The sequence below is a fragment of the Paramisgurnus dabryanus genome, chromosome 1, assembly GCF_030506205.2.
Source record: "Paramisgurnus dabryanus chromosome 1, PD_genome_1.1, whole genome shotgun sequence".
NCBI lineage: Eukaryota > Metazoa > Chordata > Actinopteri > Cypriniformes > Cobitidae > Paramisgurnus > Paramisgurnus dabryanus.
The window spans coordinates 19,025,332-19,047,803 of record NC_133337.1 but is presented as its reverse complement, the minus strand read 5'-3'; the positions used below and the strand labels follow the sequence as shown (position 1 = coordinate 19,047,803).

At 38.6% G+C, this 22,472-nt stretch overlaps 1 protein-coding gene across 1 annotated transcript; it reads right to left on the bottom strand.

Annotated features, from left to right (window-relative positions):
* Window positions 1-888: 888 nt before the first annotated feature.
* Window positions 889-22,019, bottom strand: zdhhc17 (zDHHC palmitoyltransferase 17). Its single transcript, XM_065264104.2, has 17 exons — window positions 21,933-22,019; window positions 12,869-12,972; window positions 12,190-12,312; window positions 11,817-11,894; window positions 11,504-11,648; window positions 11,086-11,150; window positions 10,840-11,002; window positions 10,376-10,501; window positions 8,986-9,128; window positions 8,798-8,898; window positions 7,317-7,441; window positions 5,975-6,037; window positions 5,783-5,876; window positions 4,140-4,223; window positions 3,665-3,822; window positions 3,466-3,560; window positions 889-3,376 (listed from the first exon to the last, which is right to left on the bottom strand). Exons 1-17 carry the CDS (start codon window positions 21,993-21,995, stop codon window positions 3,238-3,240), a joined length of 1,869 nt encoding a protein of 622 aa, XP_065120176.1. The 5' UTR covers window positions 21,996-22,019; the 3' UTR covers window positions 889-3,237.
* Window positions 22,020-22,472: the final 453 nt, after the last annotated feature.

The following is a 22,472-nucleotide window of genomic DNA, read 5'->3' as shown; positions in this document are numbered from 1 at the left end:
GTTAGGAGGGGAAGATTGAAAAAAGTCCTAATTTGATGAATGATTATATACAGAAACATTTCCTTGGGAATAAAGTGCACTATTGGATCATGCACCACAAGATTACATTTAATCTCACATTGGCCTTAAAGAGACACTCCACTTTTTTGAAAATATGCAAATTTTCCAGCTCCCCTAGAGTGAAACATTTGATTTTTACCGTTTTGGAATCCATTCAGCCGATCTCCGGGTCTGGCGGTACCACTTTTAGCATAGCTTAGCATAATCCATTGAATGTGATTAGACCATTAGCATCACGCTAAAAAAATAACCAAAGAGTTTTGATATTTTTCCTATTTAAAACTTGACTCTTCTGTAGTTACATCGTGTACTTATCATACGTAATTATCAAGGACTTTGCTGCTGTAACATGGCTGCAGGAGGCGCAATGATATTACGCAGCGCCTGAAAATAGTCCCCTGCTATTGAAAGTAACCAAGGGGACTACTTTCGGGCATGTTACAGCAGCAAAGTCCTAGATTATTACGCCAGAATGAGAGTATAGTTCCTAGCCATATCAGCCTAGAAGCAAAGTCCTAGATTATTACGCCAGAATGAGAGTATAGTTCCTAGCCATATCAGCCTAGAAAAGCGCAACTAAAAAACTTGGTTATTTTTAGCACGATGCTAATGGTCTAATCAAATTCAATGGATTATGCTAAGCTATGCTAAAACCCAGAGATCGGCTGAATGGATTCCAAAACTGTAAAAATCAAGTTTTTTTAACTCAAGGGAGCTGGTAAATGAGCATATTTTCAAAAAAATGTTGTCCCTTTAAACTTGAGCTGTTCATGTGCATAACCCTTTGTATCGTAAAGCAGTTATATTAAAAAACTAATGCACAGGACGTTCACCTTTGAATGTTTTATTAATAAAGCCATTAAAATTGAACCATGCCCAATAAGTTTACATGTGAAGCAGAGTAAGGTGATGTCCTGATCTCAGCTGAGGCACTGGAGATGAGCATGTGCTTTTCACATGGTGGGAAAACAGCCGGCAAAACCTTAAAGGCATAGGAAACACCAGAGTGGATATCTATGTACGGTCTAAAAACAGTGTCACGCGTATCTGCTTCCTCACGAATAAAGGTTACTTTGCCTAATTAAGGTATTACAGTACGGGGCTCGTCGATCTGTCCATTAGTGATGATGCGTCGTGTCCACTTCCGATGATGTCATCGTTAGAGTTCTGCATTTCTTGTGTCTACTTTCCAGCCATTTGCTTTACAATTTGTAAATCCAGCAAAGAAACATACAAAAAAACTCTGTAGACTGAATATTAATCAATGAGAATGGAAACATTCAGATATAATACAACATCTGCAGGGCATCCACAGACCGAGGGACGCGCAACAACAGTACACACGTTTGATTTAAAACAAATAAAGAAATTAATAAAAAAAATACACTTGCAAATACTGAACATTCACTATTTACAGATGTCTCTGGGGTGGGAGGGAGGGATGGTCCTTATGGTAAGAGCCGCAGGTCCAGGCTTTACACATGCAGTGGAGACTTGCAGGGTAAAAGGTCTATACACAGCAGTGCCAGACGTCACTAAAAGCTACAGTCATAAACTTGGTTAATAGTTGGATTTTTTTGTCGCTTTCCATAAGATTATAAAAACGGGGAGCAGCTTCAACTAACACGGACAAAATAAGAACGAACAAAAGTCACCCACGGAAATAATTTTAGTCGGTTTATGTACAGATGCACATTCTTTACATGAGTTTATCCCATCAGCTGCTGCTATGACAACACCACACAGGAAGAGGAAATGCAGGAGAGGAAAAGGGGAGGAGCTTCTTCTCTCAAATCTGACGATCTTGGAGAGTCGGTAGGAAATTGAGCGCAATTCTTGATCGACAACAAAAAATCAGTGCATTGGCAAAGTTGCCACCAAAAAAAAAAAAAAAATCTTTCCTCAAGTTAATCACCTACCAGATTGAACTAATGGCTTTCAAATGTAGACACTTCCTAAAACTACACATACATAATAATAAATATATAGTTTCACATACGGGTGTGTTTTTCCATTCAATTCTGAATCTCGCATATCATCTGTAAAGAACAAGATGTGGTGCAAATTTTACCCCAAAATTAAAATATTAGTGCATAGGGACAATTGTGCCCCCCATTGCCCTTACTGAGTTTATGCTAACTTCCTCATTACAATTACACTTAAATGTAACTCTCATGAATGTAATACAGTAATTATTTAAATTGGCAAGATAATGATGCACAACGCGAAACAAACAAGATTGTGTTGTGATAATATTAATGCAAATAGGCACAAAGACTACATACAATTTTGGGGTGAAATATGAGCCAGACCGGTGTTCATGACATTCAGCTACCTAAACTAAGTACACATGCTGCAAATGTACATATATATATGCAGAAATGTAAAAATTGAAATGAAAACGTAAGTAAAACCACCACATGGTACCATAATTACTCTTTGAAAAATACTCTATAAATAGGTTAAAATAAATATGTTTATGTCACATTATTTAAAAGGGCACCTCTAGTCATGTAAACACGGGTCTATATGATTTGCGTTTTGAGTTGAGCGCGTATGAAAACATACATCATATAGAATCATGATCAGATGAACTCAAGAAAGAGGTCATCTAAAAATAAAAACTCTGTCACTCTTCATTTATAATGTTTGAAAAACAGATGAAATTTTAAAGAACGTTTACACTTTTGTAAATGACAGAATTTTTATTTTTAAGTGAACTATCTCTCTTTAACATCACCGGTATGCGCTATGCAAAATTTCAGTCTTATGACAGTCCAAGTTGAACCAGAACTTTAAAAATGTAACAGAAAAGATTCACAGGAAGAAAGAAGGTAAAAAAACATAACCGAAAAGCACTCGATGTGCAAAAAAACAAAACCGTTTCCTTTCGTCCAAGGGAGGAGAGTTACTGCCGTTTGTAGTGCTGCGTACGTCGTGTGCCTCTGATGTCATTGAACTCCTCCTCTTCCTGTTCCTCTTTCTCTCGACCCTGCGTCTCATAGTGCCGTCTATGGCAGGGGGAGTGGGGCTGGTCGCAGTGGGCAGGTGGTGATGGTGGTAACCAATAACAGCATGCGTATCCTGACGGGATGAGGTTTGGAGTCTCTCTGTGAGGGAGAAGCATTATAGGAAAATCTCTCCCCTTTTCTCTCTCCCTCACACTCCTTCATGACGCTACACCAGCTGGTATCCCGACCCGGACGTCTGGTCGTACTCTATTGTGTACTGCGAGGTCCAGTCTATCGCCACGGGCCGAAGCAAACCGCAGCACCTCAGATCAAAGAAATCGATGAGGTTCCTCATACAGCCGTGACTGCACACAAAACACGAGCAGCACGATTAAACATTCAAACTGACCACAAGCCCTGCCTAAAAATTCAATGTATTTAATGAAAGACTCACTTGAATGGGCTCTCGATGGACGTGGCGGTAACTTTAAAGTGCTTGTATCGCCTGGCATTCATTCTCTCATTTGTAGTGATACCCAGAACAGCGATCTATGAAAAAACCTCAGATTAGTCTATAGAGTATTAACATTAGCCATCATGGCAGAATTTTTTTCTTATTTATTAAAATGGGACGCAAACGTAATGTGTCTCACCTGATACAGCTGGCACATGATGAGCACAGCGACCCACATGAAGTGAAACACACTGTTGAGAAACATCCAGAACATCCACGGCGAGCAGGTGGCGATCTGGGTGATGTACATCCAAAAGCCGTCTTTAGCGTAACTCGTAGCACAATGAATCCTCCAATCTGAGAAACACAACAAACACGCACCCAAATCAACAGCAGCACTAAAACAACAACTACTGCCAGAGAAAACCCAGCTAAAGTCATTTATTATAATCTACTGTTATTCTGTGAAAATATAGCCTTTGATATCTTTAATATTGACTATTGAGTGAGGTCATGTCAAAGATTGATATCAATGAGTGATAACAAACTTTGATTGCACCAAATCTCATCATTAGATTATGAAATTTAGCTTGGATTTCACAGTCAGGGTCACAAATATAATCAAATATAAAAAAACTCAACATGAAAAGTGTTTGTATGTGTGAGTAACTCACAGGAAATACAGCCGTATATCATCCAACAGATCATACATAAGAGGAAGAATAGGTAGCCCATAAAGTAACGATGGTTTCCACTTCCTGTCCAGACAATGAAAAGAAAGAGAAATGAGTCAACAACCGGACTCAAACCAGTCCAGAGAACAAGACAAAGAAAGAAATTATATTATTTCAAAGACATTATACAAAGGCACTCTTAGACAAGACTTGGCTAGTATACAGATTGTTCAAGAGCAGGTGTGGGTTTATCTGGATGAAATCACTTTTCAATGTCTTAAGTGCCAAGCTTTTAGTTTGCTACTGGGATAAATTTCAGGGTTTCTTTGTCCTAGCCCTCATGATTTTCTCTTTACATTATTGTATAAGCTTTAAAAGCTTTTTTGTCTTAGTCTTGAAGTGAAAAGAAAGTGCCTAGTGAGTCATTTCTATGCTACATTAACATTTAGCAGTAGAGGTTGAGCGATATGTGTTTTTCAGGGCCGATGTCCAAACAGATTATTACAGATCGAGTAGACCGATTACCGATATTTTGAACCGATATGTCTTGTGTAAAAATAAAAATGAATGTCAAAATTAAGACACTTTCTCTGACAAAAACTTCCAGTGCTGTGAATTTTTTTTCAATTTTTTATTTAAAATGGTAAGGTGTACAGCTAACAAGCCAAAAAAAAAACAGAAATAAGTTTTTATAAGCTGTCGACTTCAAAAAACGAGCGTTTAAAGACACAAAAGTGGAAACAGGCAACTTTTCATAGTACTCATATTAGTAGAACTGCATCCACTAGGAGGAAACTTAGTCGGCGATCCACTATTTTCTCCTTAAAGGCTGGGTTTTACGTCTCGACAGCTTATAAAAACATATTTCTGGGTTCTTTGGCGTGTTAGCTGTACATATTGTCACACAGCAGCTTTTAGGCATTATTCTGTTTTTTGTTATAAGCCAGAAATGAAAAGGAGGCGGCCTCTCGCAATACAAAGTCAATGGAGACGGTTGGATTGTTTCCCCCCCGGTTGGCGTGTTTTTCAAATTTGCATAACTGCGCTCTGTCTCTATGGCTCTCACTAAATCCTTGGCTGCATCAAAGCCAAAAGAGCGCATTTCAAAATTATATTACTTTATCTGTAAATCGACTTTTAAAATGGGCGATGTCGATGATTGGCGAAATGCTTAATATCGACGTCGATAATCGGCCAGATCGATAATCGGTCAACCCCTATTAAGTAGACACAAAGCCACTTTCGGCAATGAGTAAAACATAATATCAAATATACTGCTCAGTATTTCTGATTTATGTATTTTCTATTAGCAAATATCAGTCTGTCATGTCGTCACCCATCTCTAGGGCTGCATGATTTCGCATAAATTACATCACAACTGTTATAATGCTAGTTTCTTTTCAAATAATTTTGGCCTCAGGCTATTCAGAAAAACTGGTTTGTTGGCAGAATCCAATAATGCTCATTTACAAAAAAAAAAAAAAACATGTCAGAGGATTTTGCATCTTCATACGTTTACTTTATTACAGGTTACGGATGCACACGTTATGATGTTGACACTAAAAGTATATACATTGTACAACCCCACCCATCTCAGTGCAGTGACGGTGCTGGAATACAACACGACTCTTTTGGTAACTCACCCACACAGTTGCCCACCCATGGGCAGTGATGATCAAACTTTGCAATGCATCGATTGCACACAGCGCAGTGTTTTGATCTGATTGGCTTTCGTATCTGTGGGAAACAAACAATTAATGTGAGATGCAAATAATAATGTAATGGGACTGTTCTGTGATACTGCGCTCAACGTGCTTCAAATGAGTCATAATTACCAAACAGGTGCTGCAGAATATGCTGAGATCCAGACTGCCTGTTTCTGCCAACTCAACTATAGTCTAAAGAGAAAACACAAGGCTTAAGATAAGGAAATAAAGGCATATCTACATAATTCATCAACAAAAACCAGCTGTTGAGTTTTCCTGTGAGGAATGTTGACCCAGTTTTGCGATGGTACAAATCAAAACAGATGCAGGCAGTATTATGAGATACTACAGTGAACATGTTTGCCTGTATAAAAAGGGCTACCACTAATTCACATTCATCATTAGCATCTCGGAGACCTTTAAACATGGCTGTCCATTCATATGCATTGTTTCCCATATATTCAATTATTTGTGGCGGCCCGTGACTCATCCATGGCGACAGTCGCTCTGCTGTGATTTTGAAGCCTGGTTTGGTGTGCAAGACCCCATTTGGCATGGCGGCCCTCACAGGATTTACTTTGTGCGGACACATCAAATATAGACTTAGCGTGCAGCTGTGCATCTAAAAATTATCGACCTGAACCCATCCAGCCTGCCGCAGGGATGCCGTACTTTTGTAGGCTAACCCGGAAGTTAGCGGGATGCTGGTCCACTTGTAAAAAAGCCTATTCATTTTTCCTATAGACTTTTGAATTATCGCAAAAAATAAAATCTGTGTTTAACAAAAGTTTGGCACTTGCACAGTTTGTCAAACAAGATAATCTTCACTTTAAAGGAACACGCCCAGATTTTGGGAATTTAGCTTATTCATCCTATCCCCCAGAGTTAGATAAGTCCATACATACTGGAAGTGAAGAGCCACAACACATAAATAGGAAAATGTTCGCGTTATTTTTTTTACTTATTGGGAGCAGTATGCTAGCTGAGGCCATTCACTTCCAGTCTTTGTGCTAAGCTAAGCTAGCGGGGGCTGCGTCAGATAGAGTTACAGCACGCACGGAGATGAGAAAGGTATGTATGGGCTTATCTAACTCTGGGGGATACGGTGAATAAGCTAAATTCCCAAAATCTGGGCGTGTTCCTTTAATAACTTTCCAAGTTCGTTTTTTATATATAAACTCATTTACAATTCGAAATTCAGAAAATTGGTATTCATCTGTGAAGATTAACTTGTTGGACAATACATGCAAGTGTCTTCAACTTTTTACGATAATTCAAGTCTATATGAAAAATTAATGGGTTTTCTGGCGAGAGAACCAGTGTCCCGCTAACTTCCAGGTTGGCCTACAAAAATACGTCATCCCTGCAGCAAACTATTAGTTACCCATTTTTCACCCCTCCCCCTGACGGCCTGTAAGTCTGTGGGAAACACTGATAGGGTCAGTTTACTGTGCTGAATTACAGATGTTACCTTCTTCTTCTGCTCCTCAGAGGCTTTGATGATGCCAGGGTCAGATTTCCAGGACTTCCCAAAGTTGTAGAAGAGACCCAGACTGTTGAGCAGGAAGGGCAGGTGGATGGTGACGAATGGCAAATGTGTGAAGAGTTAAAGAAACTTGCTTACATTCAAAATACATTTAGTGCAAAACAACGTTTCAAAAACTTTGTAAACTTTTCCGCCGCGGATAAAAACCCCGGTTTTTCCAAGATCACAGTGAATCAATCTTAGAGAAAGAGTTCTACAGTGTTTGCCATGATCAGGAAATGAAACCCAACTGTGATCATCGTTTGACTAAAATGTATCGCTGACTTTCATACAATAGTTTGTATTACATCACATTTAATGGCCTTTAGTAAATATGTGAATAAGGTATCGACATATAAACAATATCTAATACATGAAATCCATCTAGGACATTGCAAACTAAATTCAGCAGGAAAGAAATGCCTTGATCTCAAAGACAATGTTTGTGTCTATTCCTGCAGAGTCAAACTGTCATGCACGGATGTTTGCAAAGACAAAGCATCTGAAACTTGCGTCTCACACACGGCAGGATAAATGTAGGAAACTGACTTGAGGGAAATATACGTTCTTCCTGCTGAAATCCAAATGACTTCCTAAACTAAGACAGGCAGTCTTGCATTTAATAAAATACTTCTGGATTAACGTAAAAAAGCCCAAATATTTCCCACTATAATTTGTGGCAACCACAGACCTGAACTCTGTGCTTTTTCATGCAGAGACAATTAAAGGCCAAGCTATGTCTACAAAAATGTCTATAAACATGAGGAATTTGTGCGTCTTTAAGTGGGTCAGTGGTTTGGCTGGCATCAGACTTATACCACAACTGCACAACAATTATAGCGCTGCTAAAACAGGACCTAAATCCTCAGAGGAGATGCTGTACTGCTGGATGATGAAGTCGAGAGGAAACCCAGAGAAGTTTTTAAAGAGAGAGCTACACCTGAACACACTAGCCATCACTTTACAACCTTCAATAAAAGCGGATCAACACGAAACATGTGACAGCAGCCTCACCCAGAGACAGATCCAGACACGAGTCACATCTGTGTATTAAACAAGAAACAAAATACTTAAGCTTAAAATGCCACGTGTGATGTGAAGCGAGAAATATCTTATGTTTGTTTTTGTATGCTCACACAATTTCCAAAAATGTTTAAATCACTCCTGGAAAAATATAAAGTCCATATACAAAAGCCATGTCATGTTTATACCTGAATACATCTGCTTTGAAATACAGAAGTATCTATGTTACGTTAATGAGGCAAAGCCACCAGATATAAAACTGCTCACGCTGACCTCTGAACCACCTAACTTTGAGCTCTAAAGATGTAGATATTGCCATATACGGTTTGAGCCGGTGCATCTGACCCACTTTGAAACAAGAGGAGGGTGGGTAACAGAGTAAGTGAAAATCTTGAAAAGGATATCATTCCAAAACCAATAAAACCAGGTGATGTACATCCAGAACTTAGTGGCCAGATATATGCCCAGAGGAAGAGCACTATGCATGGAGTGATCAAAAAAAGCCCTACGGAGAAAAAAATGACATTTTTAGTGATGGAGGTCCACATAAAAAGTGAATAACATTGAAAATGTTACAGAGTGCGTAACTTACTTGGACAGGAACTGTACAATGAGCCACATGGCCACGTACATCACACCCTTTATGAGCCACGAGTCAATGTCCAGATCAGCGATGAATCCCACCAACCAAATCACGAGGAATGGAGTTCCCAACATCACCTTCTGTCTGAACTCCTGTGAGCGCACACACACACACACACACACACACACACACACACACGCACACACACACACACACATATATGCCATATTTAAAGGTGGGGTGCATGATTTTTGAAAAAAACAACAACCTTGGAATAGGGAGTCGGTGCAGAGTACCAAAACACACTTGTAGCCTATTAGCAATAAGGGGCGTGTCTACTAAACAACATCGTTGCCTGGGTTGCGTATGTGTGGTGCGGGTCTATCAAAAAAGGTCCAGATTCTATTGGGGAATGGGGTGTGTTTGTTTAGCTGATTTCAGGTTTCCCACACCTTAGTTAACTTCAAATTCAAGGACCTTTCAGGGACTTTCCAGGTCCAATACCCTCAAATTCAAGGACTAAATGTGGGGACACATTTCAAGTGAGAGCAAGGTTACATCGCATTACCTTTTAAGATACATTGTTACAGTTCCCTTTCGAGGGAACTAGCGCTGCGTCACTGTGGTGACACTTTTGAGACGCGTCCATTGATAAGTGCGTCTGAATGTTTATATCAAATTCAACCAATGGTCAGGCCTAACGACAAAGACAGGGTGACGCGGGAGCCAGGAATTATATCGCTATCTAAAATATTGCCAAAGACTGCATTACAGGGACGCAGGAAGTATGGCAAGGGAGACGCAGCGTCTCGTTCCCTTCTCAGGGAACAACATTTACATACGTAACCCAAGATGCTTTCATGTGTGAAACACAACTATGCAGAAATGCATTTTGGTATGAATCAACATTCGCATACAGACTATAGAAGCATTTAAAGCGAACAGTTTAAAAAGCGTAGAATTTTTTTGATATTATCCTACACTACACAGGGAATAATATGTATATAATATAATAACCTTTTTGCATAAAATAGATTCAAGCACTTTCAATGACTTGTATCTATGCATGTATATTTTCAAAAACTTCCCACGGCCTTGAATTGTTTCCCCCAGATTCACAAACTTTAAGGTTTTCAAGGACCCATGGGAACCCTGTGATTTCAGATATCAACATTGGCGTTTAGAGATCACGCACCCCGCCTTTAACTCTGGCTCAGAAATACATGACATAACCAATCTCAATTTTTTTCCCTTTCAAATGAATGATTATTGACACACACAGCTATGGATGTTTATTTTCCTCAGCAGTCAGTTCTGGCTTCTTTATAATCTCTTCAGATAGCAGATAAATTCTTGTCTCTGTTATATTTCTGCATTTAGCAGGAATGCATCCGTGTACCTTGTCCATTTTGAGTCGTTTCAGATACGACGGGCTGTCGTAACCTTTCGCCTGTCTGGCCTCCTGTAGGTGATTTATCATCCAGACGTTTTTCCTCTGTTTGGCCAAATCCAGTGGTGTCTCCCCCTGACGTGACCCAAACAGAGATTTAAATAACATAGAATATGTATATATTGCATGAATATAGCTGTATATTTATATAGACCAGTGGTTCCCCCGCCAAGTACATATATGAGTCCCCATAACCTCTACTTCGATCTTTTAGTGTAATTTTGCTGTTATGTTGAAAAGCAATTTGAGATGGCACAAGCAAAATGTAAACAATTATTTTTACAAAAGAGAATAATTTGACTACCTTTGCATTGTAATCATACGATTTAAATGTTTATTTTTTAAATCAAATTATTAGTGAACTCCATGTTGGGAACCACTGATATAAACAATAGAGTCGTCCGTGACTGTACCTTGATGTTTTGTGCATCTACATTAGCGTTTGCGTCCAGCAGCAGGCTGATGACGGTGGTGTTTCCTGCCAGTACGGCCCAATGCAGAGCTGTGTTCTTATGATATTTATCACCCAGATTCACCGACACATTAAACGTTAGCAACAGCCGCGTCGGGTCAACGCTGCAGTACAACACAAGAGATTGCATTTATCAGCTTTCATTTCCTTACTGCAAGTATTCAATCCCAAAACCACACACGCATACCTGTGTGTCCGATACGCTGCCCACATCAGAGGGGTCATTCCATTCTGATCCATCATATCCACATCCTAATGGATGAAACATTCAACGTTAAACTGTGACATCATAGACCAAGCTTCTCTACTGCCCCCTGCAGACTGAAACCTCTTAAAACATGACAAAAGCAACTAGATCAAGATAACATTCAATCATTTCATAGCTGCACTTTCCAGGGTATTCAAGCTATGTAGTTTATAAGTATTTGTGATCCCTGGGAATCAAACTCAATTGACCAGTCGAGCTACAAAGATTAGTATCGGTTTTATGAAAAAGTCTTTATAAAGACTACAATTTCCTGAAACAGCGTCATCACACCAATAACAGAATCAAATCTACAATAAAAAAGCTTTAAAAGAGATTTATTTAAGCTGTATAACTGTACCTGTCCCTTTGCAATGAGGTAGGCCACAATAGAGGTGTGTCCAAACTGAGCAGCCAGGTGCACACAGCTACAGCCCTCCCCGTCAATCAGAGACGGATCCGCCCCATATTTCATTAACTGCACCACCATGGACAGATGGCCCTGTCTGAAAACAAGAAAAAAGATGAGATCCTCACCAAAACCAATGTCCAAAACACAGACCAGGCCACTTTCTAATTTAAAAAGGACATAGAGGCAGATAAATACAGTTTGAACCATTTAATGTGACATATTGTTTTATGTAATACACCTTAACAGCCATGCAAACAATCACCTCGTAGCCCAGTGCAACGGTGTCGAGTTCAGATCTCCTCCAAGCTGATCCACGATGGCTCCTTTAGATATGTAATATCTACAAACACACAAAAGCCCACTCAGTATTCAGAAACACAATGAAACATGTTGACATCTGATCTGACCACACTTTAACTACAAAAGCACAAACAGGTCAAACAGGTGCTCAGTCTGTGCTGTCTGGTTGGGTCTCTTTGCAGCTGATGGAGTTACAGCTGTATCTAGGCGTGTTAATTGTAAGTAAACATAAATTAATGAAGGTGAATTCAGGTTGACTGGGGTCATCTAAATGTGGAAAATTGTCCTAATATAAATGAATTCACCCTACATGAGGGTGAGAGAAAGAGACGTACTTGACCAGGTCTACGCGGTTGTTGATGGCCGCCCAGTGCAGAAGCGTGACGTTTTCTTTATCCGGTTGACGCACGTCATATCCGGCCTCCACCAGCTCGCGACATCGCTCGAAAATCCCATACCTATAAAAACACACAAAGTTCAAATTACACAGTAAAATCCTGAACATCTGGGTCGTATACATTTGTGTATGGAAATGGAGGCGTCACAAAAGATAGAAGACATTGAGTTTGACGTGTTGTGTGTTTAGCATGTGAAAGCTGGTCATGGGTACACCTAAAACTGTATATTTAATGTTCTGATGACAGGTGGGTCATAAAGAGTCACAAGAAAGATGCACAATACGCTGTGTGTGGGGATGAAAATGGGCAATTAATGGCATAGCATTGTTAATGTAACGTCCCCTTAGATCAGGGATGGGCAACTTTGGTCCTGGAGGGCCGGCGTCCTGCAGAGTTTAGCTCCAACTTGCCTCAGCACCTCTGCCTAAAAGTTTCTAGTATGCCTAGTAAGACCTTAATTGGCTGCTTCAGGTGTGTTTAATTATGGTTGGAGCTTAAATCTGCAGGACACCGGCCCTCCAGGACCGAAGTTGCCCATCCCTGCCTTAGATGGTGGTGATGTTTTCTGTAGATAACCTATGCATTGTTTCTTGTTTTAAGTTTCCTGTTCACTCACTGGGTGGCTTTGACGATGTCCCAAGTGCTGTAGTCGTCCACATGACTCTTGCGGCTGACGCTCTCGCTGTAGCCATGGTTATAGTGACTCTGGGGTTTAATTTCCTGCAGGAGAGAGAGAGCGAGACAGTCAGTTTATTTCTGTAGAGATTGATGGGTGAATGGACAAGTCGAAACAAAGGCTCAGCGTGTCACTGTCTCTCCATTATGACAAACGCACACACATTTAAGAGAAACTGCTAAACTGTTTAAAGGGAAAATGGGATATTATCATAAAGGAAAACACCATCGTTTTTCAATATTTTACTATGTTCTTACCTCAACTTAGATAAATTAATACATAACCATCTTTTTTCAATGCATGCACTTAATCTTTGTACAGCCCGTTGTGAATTTGTTAGCATTTAGTCTAGCCCCATTCATTCCTTAGGATCCAAACAGAAGAAGGATGAATTTAGAAGCCACCAAACACTTCCATGTTTTCCCTATTTAAAGACTGTTACATGAGTAGTTACACGAGTAAGTATGGTGGGACAAAATAAAAGTGGCGATTTTTTAAGAGGATGAGAAAAAAATGAGAACTATATTGTATGGCGGAAGAGCACTTAGTTTGCAGCACTTTGACCTCAGTGCGCAGTCACATCATCACTCCTGACTTCGGAAGTTTAAGCAAGAGGTGTATTTGTGTAACTACTCATGTAACAGTCTTTAAATAGGGAAAACATGGAAGTGTTTGGTGGCTTCTAAATTCATCCCTGTTTGGATCCTAAGGAATGAATGGGGCTAAATGAATGCTAAATGCTAACACATTCATGACACGCTGTACAAAGATTAAGTGCATGCATTGAAAAAAGATAGGCATGTATTAATTCGAATAAGCTGAGATAAGAACATAGTGAAATATTGAATTGAAACACGATGGTGTTTTCCTTTAAAATATGAGTTTGACGTATTATGCAGACATGCTCTAGGTCCTTCCATCCAGATGGTTTATTGAACATTCGGTGTATGAGACCTTAACCAAGAGAGATGAAAAACTCTTCATGTGGTCCTGATGCTGATCATCACAGGTCGGGGAAGGGAGGAGGGGAGGGAGGATGTGTGTGGTGACTCTATTGATTGGAGAGGAGGGTCTGTGTCTATTAAATTAAAGGCTCAATGCTCAGGGGATGCCCATGTCCAGTATAATCCCTAAAAAGCCTGAACCTCCATCTGAACTTTCATAGCAACTTTTCCTGACATATTTGGAAACTCTATTTCACCAAAATGAAAACACTTGACAGAATTGGAGCACTGTCCGGGTTATCCTCGTTGTTTGCTTTTGCCACCATAAAACAAATGTAACTTTTCCCTTTCCATCACCATGACCAGTTTAGAGATGCTTCAGTGTTAAACACAATTTATGGTTCCACATAGGACCTACGGCATAGGCTATACGTACGTAGCTTATCTAAAGAAATAACAACTTGTCTGTTCTACGCGTACCACAAGCGCTGTGATTGGTCCTCTAGAACTCCTCCCATTAGATTAAAAAATTTGCTTTGCATTCCATCATATGCATTTCTGTTTGGCACGATAACAACAAAAATAGTCCAAGTTGAGGAGTGATACCTCCATCACTGCTGATGGTTCTCCGACATCAAGCTGTTCTTCTATGGCTTTGCCTTGATACCGTGTATACACCATGACATGCCTGCTGTAGACATTGTTTACTAGTTAAAGTGCACGTCGACGCGAAGTATGAATGAAAACCGATGCGTAGATCGATTCAGCATTAAGGCTCCACCGTAGGTCCTACGCATGAATTATGAGGACATAGGACCTAAATGAAAGTATAAAGGGCCCTTTACTTTTTAACACCCTGTGGAGTGGACCCAAATAGACACTGAGCAGTGTAAATTTAACACTGGGGATTTTGCTGTGGGACAAGTGGAAAAAACCCTGTACTGAGCCGCACCGGGACGTACTATGCAATGGGAACAGTAAAGTGTTTAGGTAAGAACAGCTAAATATGAAACCCTTTCACTCCATGACATTAATTATTACCTTGCTTGGTGAATACACCCAACATTTTCAGTCTCCGTGTTGATGACGACTGATCTGTCTAGACACTTATTGTCAACACACAGTTTCAGCAGGTGGCTACACGTGGAACAGAAAACTGTCATAAACATAATATGACATGGTACATTTTAGACCAGTCGTCCTTGAAATTTTTTTATATTTGCAAATGAGCAAAAAGTAATATGTTCTTCTTAATTCCTCATTAGATTAGCTTGTTTTAAAACAGATGGGGTTAAACTGAACACATATTAAACAGAATCGTAGGCAGAATGCAGTATTTAATATGAAGTATGCTGTAATAATGCCAGGATTACATTCTGAACACAGCAGGCCGGACTGAACTGCAGGAGATTCTGCAGCTCTATGGTAGCAGATGCCCACTTAGCCCAAAACACAGCAAGTCATACACACAGCATTAGTGTTAATGCAGAAATTATCTCAGCGCTTAGAGAAACTGACTGCATCTGTAGTCCCTACACAACCCACAACCCTCCAAATTCGTGTTGATGAATCTAAAAACACATTCAGAAGCGTTGCTGCATGCATAATAAATATCATTATGCAAGACTTGGTACAAGTCTGAGAATCTGGAAAATTCACAATCACAATTTTGCTCTCCATCTATCTTTACTGCAGGTCTGGACAGACCATCAACTTGCAAATCATCACTTGTGAAACGACTAAACCAAAACGTTTCTCTAAATACAAGGACAGAGACAGACTGTCATACCAGACAGCCAGGCCAGTTCATTGGCAGAGCTTTTTTCATTTTGACTAGTAAAAGACCAATATATTGCAATTGTCGAAATATATATTTTAATCAACCAATAAATCCTTCTGCTCCTAAAACGAGCTGTTCCTAATGAAATAACACTTAGATGTTCCTAAAGCCAATGCCTAACACAGACAGTAAAATGATCAATCATTATTCACTTTTTATGTGACATAAGGTTGTTCACATTATAACAATAACTTTAAAAATATAGTTTTGAAAATAATTTTATATTAAAGAGAATAGCAGAGTTCACTTCACACCACAACTATAATGATAAAGACCAATGACAGCCAATCAAATCTATTTGAATTTCAATGACAGTAGAGAAGCTCATTGCTGAGGTCCATAACATAAAATTAGGTATCCAGCACTGATGCAGTTGCTGTGAAATTGATAAACGTTTTGCTTTTTCCCTTCCACATTGACTGCAACAAAAGGTAAGATATTAGAATACACAAACTACTAGATTCACTTATTAGAATTACGCGAAATGCAGCATGTTGAGAACATCTGCTGGTTACCCGCTGTGTAAATGCAACAAGAACAGCATATTTACGTATTTAGTGAGTGACATTGCAAAAGTTTTTATTACAAGAAATATGCAATATTAGTTTAAGCATGTGATTTGCACGAGTGCCATACGTGTGAGCGAATTAGCATACATTTATTGTTCTCATCCGGTGATATTGGCACCTATATAGTTATCGCTATAGTTAACATTATAATGTGAACAGCCCTTTAGACACAACAACACTCAATACTGTGAGGTGTCAGATCCGCAGTACATCTGTCTTGGTAATATAGGTACTTCATAAATATTATATTATGCAATAATTATGCATAAATGTATATGTAATTTAAGCAGTTTTTGCTTTGTTACTCATTTACTGTAATTACATTTATATTATATGAGCCTCAGATTGGCCAACTGGCCACACTGCTTTCTCAATATCGGCATTAAAAATGTCAGTTTCTCAAAACTCATATTGGTCAACCAGTAAACTAGCATCATCAGCATTGTCCAATATATAAAAAAATGATATATTATAATCACTACTAAAGTAAAATAGGTATAATAACAGAGTGATGAGAGGCATGCAACAAGCATGTTTATTAGTAGGGTCGTTAACAAAAAAATTCTAATGGACTAGTTGACTAGTCTAAAAGATAAAATGCCCCTGAAGACAGTCCAAAAACATGTTTAACGTGTGTCTTATGAATACTGTACCATTTAGTCGACTAGTATCACACATCCCTATTTAATAGGGGTGCAAAAAAAAATCTAACTGTGAGTAAGGTGTGGGCGATCTTATATCACGGTAGAATTCATTTCATATCATGATAACAATATGTATTATCACGGTAGAGTTTTCTTTTTCTTTTAATAAGGTTTCTATGTTATTAAAATCTTTAATGCCATAATTTTCACAAAAACTTATACAAGCATAAAAAGGAAGACAAAAATAATCTTAATAAAGGTAGAAAAGTGATTTAGTCAAGAGCAGGCAAGGCTCAACACTGCACGGTGGCCGGGGCAAGCGTGAGAGACTTTCGTGCCAGTAAAAAGTATTGTCACTTGCCCGATCGGCCCAGTGCTTCACCCTCAGTCACTGAAATATATTTTCATCAATGTATATTATTTAACATCTTGGAAGCAGACATTTACTTGGGACATTTACTTGGGCCAGTTAAAATTTTGGCAGGGCAAGTGAAAACCTGAACCACTGGCCCGACCGGTCCAGTAAAAAAAATCTTTTGTGTTGAGCCCCGAGCAGTGAGAGATTTTCTCTTAATGCTGGTTGATTAACATGAGATACCAACAGGAGTAAAATAAGGTAACTTCCTCTTTAAGACCAAAGTCACTCCGGACCCAGTATCCACCTTATTTCAAACGCAGAAGTATTTCCCTTCTTTGTGTGAGACGTCCATTTCAATAGACAGCCGGTAGAAAACATGCCGTGGGAGCGCGCATAAAACATGATTTAAACATTTATGTTAAATATTTACTACACCTGCCATGTATGGACCAGCGTGAGGATGAAATTAAGAAGTGGCCTGATATATCATACATTCAATTATTTTGAGGCAAATATAAAAGCACAGAGACTTATCAGTATCTTTACAATGCGAAAGTCTGTCTAGTGTTTTTACATGAAATAGACCAAGACTTGGTGCTTTAACCTTTTCAGGTGAATGTTTAAAACGTCCCTCTGGTGTCAGGTTTTTTTAAACAACAATTTTTAATCGACTTGTTTGAGTTTTTTTGACGACACATCAAGCTTCATACTGTCCGACAGTCAGCAGCATCTTTATCAACACATTGTAGGTAATTTGAATAAACCATATAAGCATAATAAACTAATACATGTATTCAGTATTGTTTTCGTTTTATGAAAATGTTATTATTCAGTAGATAAGACATGTGCTTTTAAATCAAAAGTACGTGCAAACACATTAAGAACTGTTATAAACATTAACTAATAAGCAGTTTATGTTGTATATATTCTGTACTGTAATCGCATTTTTGTAATAATAAATAAAAATAAATAAACCATGGGTGCAAGAGCGCACATACCAGGGCTCCAGACAAACTTTTTTCACTAGGAGCACAGTGACCCCAAATGAAAATTTTAGGAGCGCAACCAGAAAATTTAGGGGCACACACTGTAAATCAACATGCTAACCAAATATTCGAATTTCTACTAATTTCCACTGTATTACTAATAAATACTTTAATGATAGATGCAGAAAGAACAATGTCCTGTTTTAAATTCAGTGTCACATCACAAAAAAAAGGTCAAATTTACTGGTTGCACATGTGCAACTGGATGTAAAATTCAGTGGCACACTCTCAAATTTTTGTGGCAAAATGCCACCAATTGGTGTCAGTCTGGAGCGCTGGTCAAAACAAATGTTTTGTAGCGATTTACTGCTTTGGAACAGCTATTATGGCAACCCCTAACTGCACAAATGATGCCGGTCTTCCTGGATTTCATAATAAACATTAAACAGCCGGTCAAAACTGCACACTCGTGTCCCTCACAATACAACTACCATTAGCTGTAGTGGCTCACCGGAAGTTTTACACAAAGGAGCTCAAAGATGGCGTACTTACGCGACTTGGCGTAAGGTGGATACTTTTACACGTGCGTCTGCTTTTTCAACAGTTTAATTTCTCTTAAGACCTAAATCGTCGTGTTTATGAAGATACTTTTTGACACATATGTGTATTTAAGGCCAATAAGGTGGTAAACATTCTCCCTACCGGGAGTATCATCACATGTTGGGCAATACTGTATCAATTCTGATATTAAACAGTGACAGGAAGTCCTGGGGTACATCACAAATTTTTGCTAAGGTTTGCATATGTTGGTGGGTTCTTAATGACAGCTTTCCTCAAATTATATTCTATTATATTCCTAAAATAGAAAAAAACACAATATAGCACATCACTTGACTTTACAGTATCACAATGTATCTAAACTTGGCAACCCTGTACCGTGGTATGTATCACAAGATACTTGCTGATACACAGTCCTTTTACAGTAATTTATTACTAATAAAAAGGAAAAAAAATGACAAGTAAATTACCTTCACATATTGTATCTAGCCAATATCAACTATTAGACTGAGCAAGCATTACTCTATAAATGTATCTATACAATGTAAGCTACAGGTCCTTGAAATTTTGCCTGGCTGCCAAACCTCTCAACCTCTCCAGTTGTGATTCGTGATTGCCGTCTCTCCTTGTCTTTAGCAAACTGAAACATTTTATTTTCCACAAAGAATTTGTTTCAGAGATTGGTTTAGCTACTAGCTAGACCAATAAATAAATATAGACCGGAAGGCCACTTTGGTTTACTAGGCGAGTAACCGCTACAACACGCTTGCGTCCGATGAAACCATCTACAGGAAATTAGGTAAGCCAGTCAGATCAACAGTTTAAAAATGTTAAACACAGAATGCTCCATGTCGGATAGAAACCCCCCAAACCATAAACACAAAGACATTTACTGGTGAAGGAAGTCACACCCACAGGCTACACAGAAACAGGAAACACAAACATGATGTCTAAAAGCAAATCTTATGCAAATACGATCTTTTCTCCAACGGATCAAGACAATGTTGGCTCCATCTTGGAAAGCACAGTGATGGTTAAAACTTTAAAACCCTTCTTTAGAGCTACAGACACATTTCGTTCACCTCTGAGTATTAATCCATGAAAAAGATGAACAGATAGTCCTGATCTCATTGGTATTGGTGTAGAGCAGATGGCTGGATCTTTACTGTGATTGTGTGACCCCCAAATCTGCTCCCACCGAGACAAAAGAGAAGAGCAGGCAACTAGATATCGTCGACTCCCTCCTAGTTAACAGTATTGATTAGGCCTAACTAAGAAAAAATGAACAGATTGTTCGACAGAGAATGGTTACCTTCTGTTGTTTTAAGAAATCAAAAGCATGCGTCTCCTCTGTTCATCTGTTCAGTTTAGAAGAAACACTGACCTATTTGTTTATAAACACTTCAATGCAGGTTTACGTCTGCTTAAATTAGACTTGCCGATCTGATTATGCATTACAATCCAAACTAGATAAATGATTTGCCTATCAGTGAGTTCATGCAAAAAACAAAGAGCCAGTCCCTTTACAATCGACATAAAGGACAGCAAGCTTATAACAGGCATTTACATAAGATAACGGCACAAAAAAAGTTCTGGAACAACAAGACTTGGGCTAAATAAAAAAAACAGGTATTATTAGTGATAGACTGATGATTTTTGGTCATTTTAAGATAAGAATAAGATCAACATCTGCTGGTAATACTCTACAAAGCCTATTACAAGGGATATTTTCGCTTGTGTCTGTTTCATACTTTATCAACAGATTTGTCAATAAAATATTTCTGTAAACAGTGCAAAATAAGTGTCCATATAACCTCAGAAATGTGCTGTTTAAGTCTTTCCCTGCTATTAAATTTACTTGAATATACGTGACCCTATCTGTGAAATTCAGGCTAAAGTCTCATAATCTAATGATGAGATGAGTAGCATCAAAGTTTCATTTCTATAATTGATTTGACTTTATTTTTAATCTCTGGCATAACTTTAGTCAATATTAAAGATTTCAAGGTTATATTTTCACATAATGTTATTTACGTATATCTGTAATATTAGAATAACCATTGCTCATTGTACAACCCACATTGAATAACTATTGATGTTACTAACCTATAATAACTATAAACGAAATTGCAATAACAACATGCTAATAATTGCATTAAGGTCACAAAATTCAATTCACAAAATATTAAAAAAATGCAGTTCAGCCAGCAGAATCTAAGCAAGTCTCGCTTTGGGCTTCATAAAACAGGCCTGTTGGATACCGGTACCTTATGTAGCCCAAATGGTCACTGTGTGTCATCCTGACCATAAGCCAAAGGTGACAGCTTTCATTCAGACTACACATGTTGGACCGCTTATACAATCAGCCAGCATGAGCATGAATAATTTATTATAGCATGATGAAAATGCTTTCTCACTACACTTAACATAAATTCTGCATTTACATGAAAAGAATGAATGAAGCAAATATTTATAACCAGATATTGAAAGAACGACCGTGTAAACACTAATTTTACTGAAGCCACCTGATTTGTTAAATGCCAGCTGGATAATGTTAAACGGAAAATCATGCATTACATACCATATCATAATGTATACAATGAATATAAAATCAGAAGATGAATCCTGCAGATGACTTATAACGGACAAATCAGATCAGACAGACTTTTTCTAGCCACATTACTGAACAACAAGCCACAATTAATCTTCATATCGGACTGTAAATGATATCAATTGTAAGTGAATGGGTGACTGTCACTTGCTTCCAAAGGCAGCACAACACACTATGAACACCTTTATAATAACTATAATTTCACGTTTGTCAACGCAACACATGTCATAAAAACATGACCCAGACCTAAAATATCTACTTATACGTGCGATTAAACGCAAAACAAGGATCCCATTAATGTATATAAAAAGCTAGCGTTAGCATCAATGCTATTACGCAGCAGTGGGGGGGATTCATCCCCTCTCCATCATTATGAGAATTTATCAGCAAAAGAAAAGCGTGTGCGAGATTTAAAATCACTTCAAAGCATCGTTCGGCTTAGTTTATGATCGTTGCTGCGATGCAGAAACGTAAAGGCTGTATTTTTCCTCTACCTCGGGATGAAGAATCGGGACGCATCCAGCTTCTTTCTCAAATTCATCCAGCGCGTCCGCCATCTTGCTGCTCGACCGCGCGGAGCATCACGGGAAAAACATCCAGGGGGAGATAAACAGGACGCGCGTGCACGAGACAGATAGCGGTGCCCGTGTGATTGTTTCATTTCGGTATGATTAGAATAACATTTAGGGGTCAGATAATAATCTAGCATGGCCATTCACTATGTAATAGTGTCAAATCATCAAAAGAGCGTTTACGGTGACAAATATTCATGCAATTCTTTAATAGCTTTTTCGTAACTTTATTAGAACGTTATTCGTTATGCTTACTACATTTTTCATGGTCTGAAATCCATCGTTCATTCATTATTATATTGTGTCCAGTCATTGTGTGACATTATTTAATACTAAAACTAAAATGTGAGTAACTTATAGAGCTGCAAGTACAAGTGCATCGGAATATAAAACATTGATTAATTGCACATATTTGTTTAAGGTATTTCAAACAATGAAAAAATCTTTCACATTTTTGTCAGC

Coding starts and splice junctions, on each gene's coding strand:
- zdhhc17 (XM_065264104.2), bottom strand. CDS start 21,995: ATGGCGGACGCGCTGGATGAATTTGAGAAAGAAGCTGGATGCGTCCCG. Junction 11,003..11,085: donor GCAGCGTATCGGACACACAG/GTATGCGTGTGT, acceptor GTTGTACTGCAG/CGTTGACCCGACGCGGCTGT. Junction 9,129..10,375: donor AACGACTCAAAATGGACAAG/GTACACGGATGC, acceptor GTGCGCTCACAG/GAGTTCAGACAGAAGGTGAT.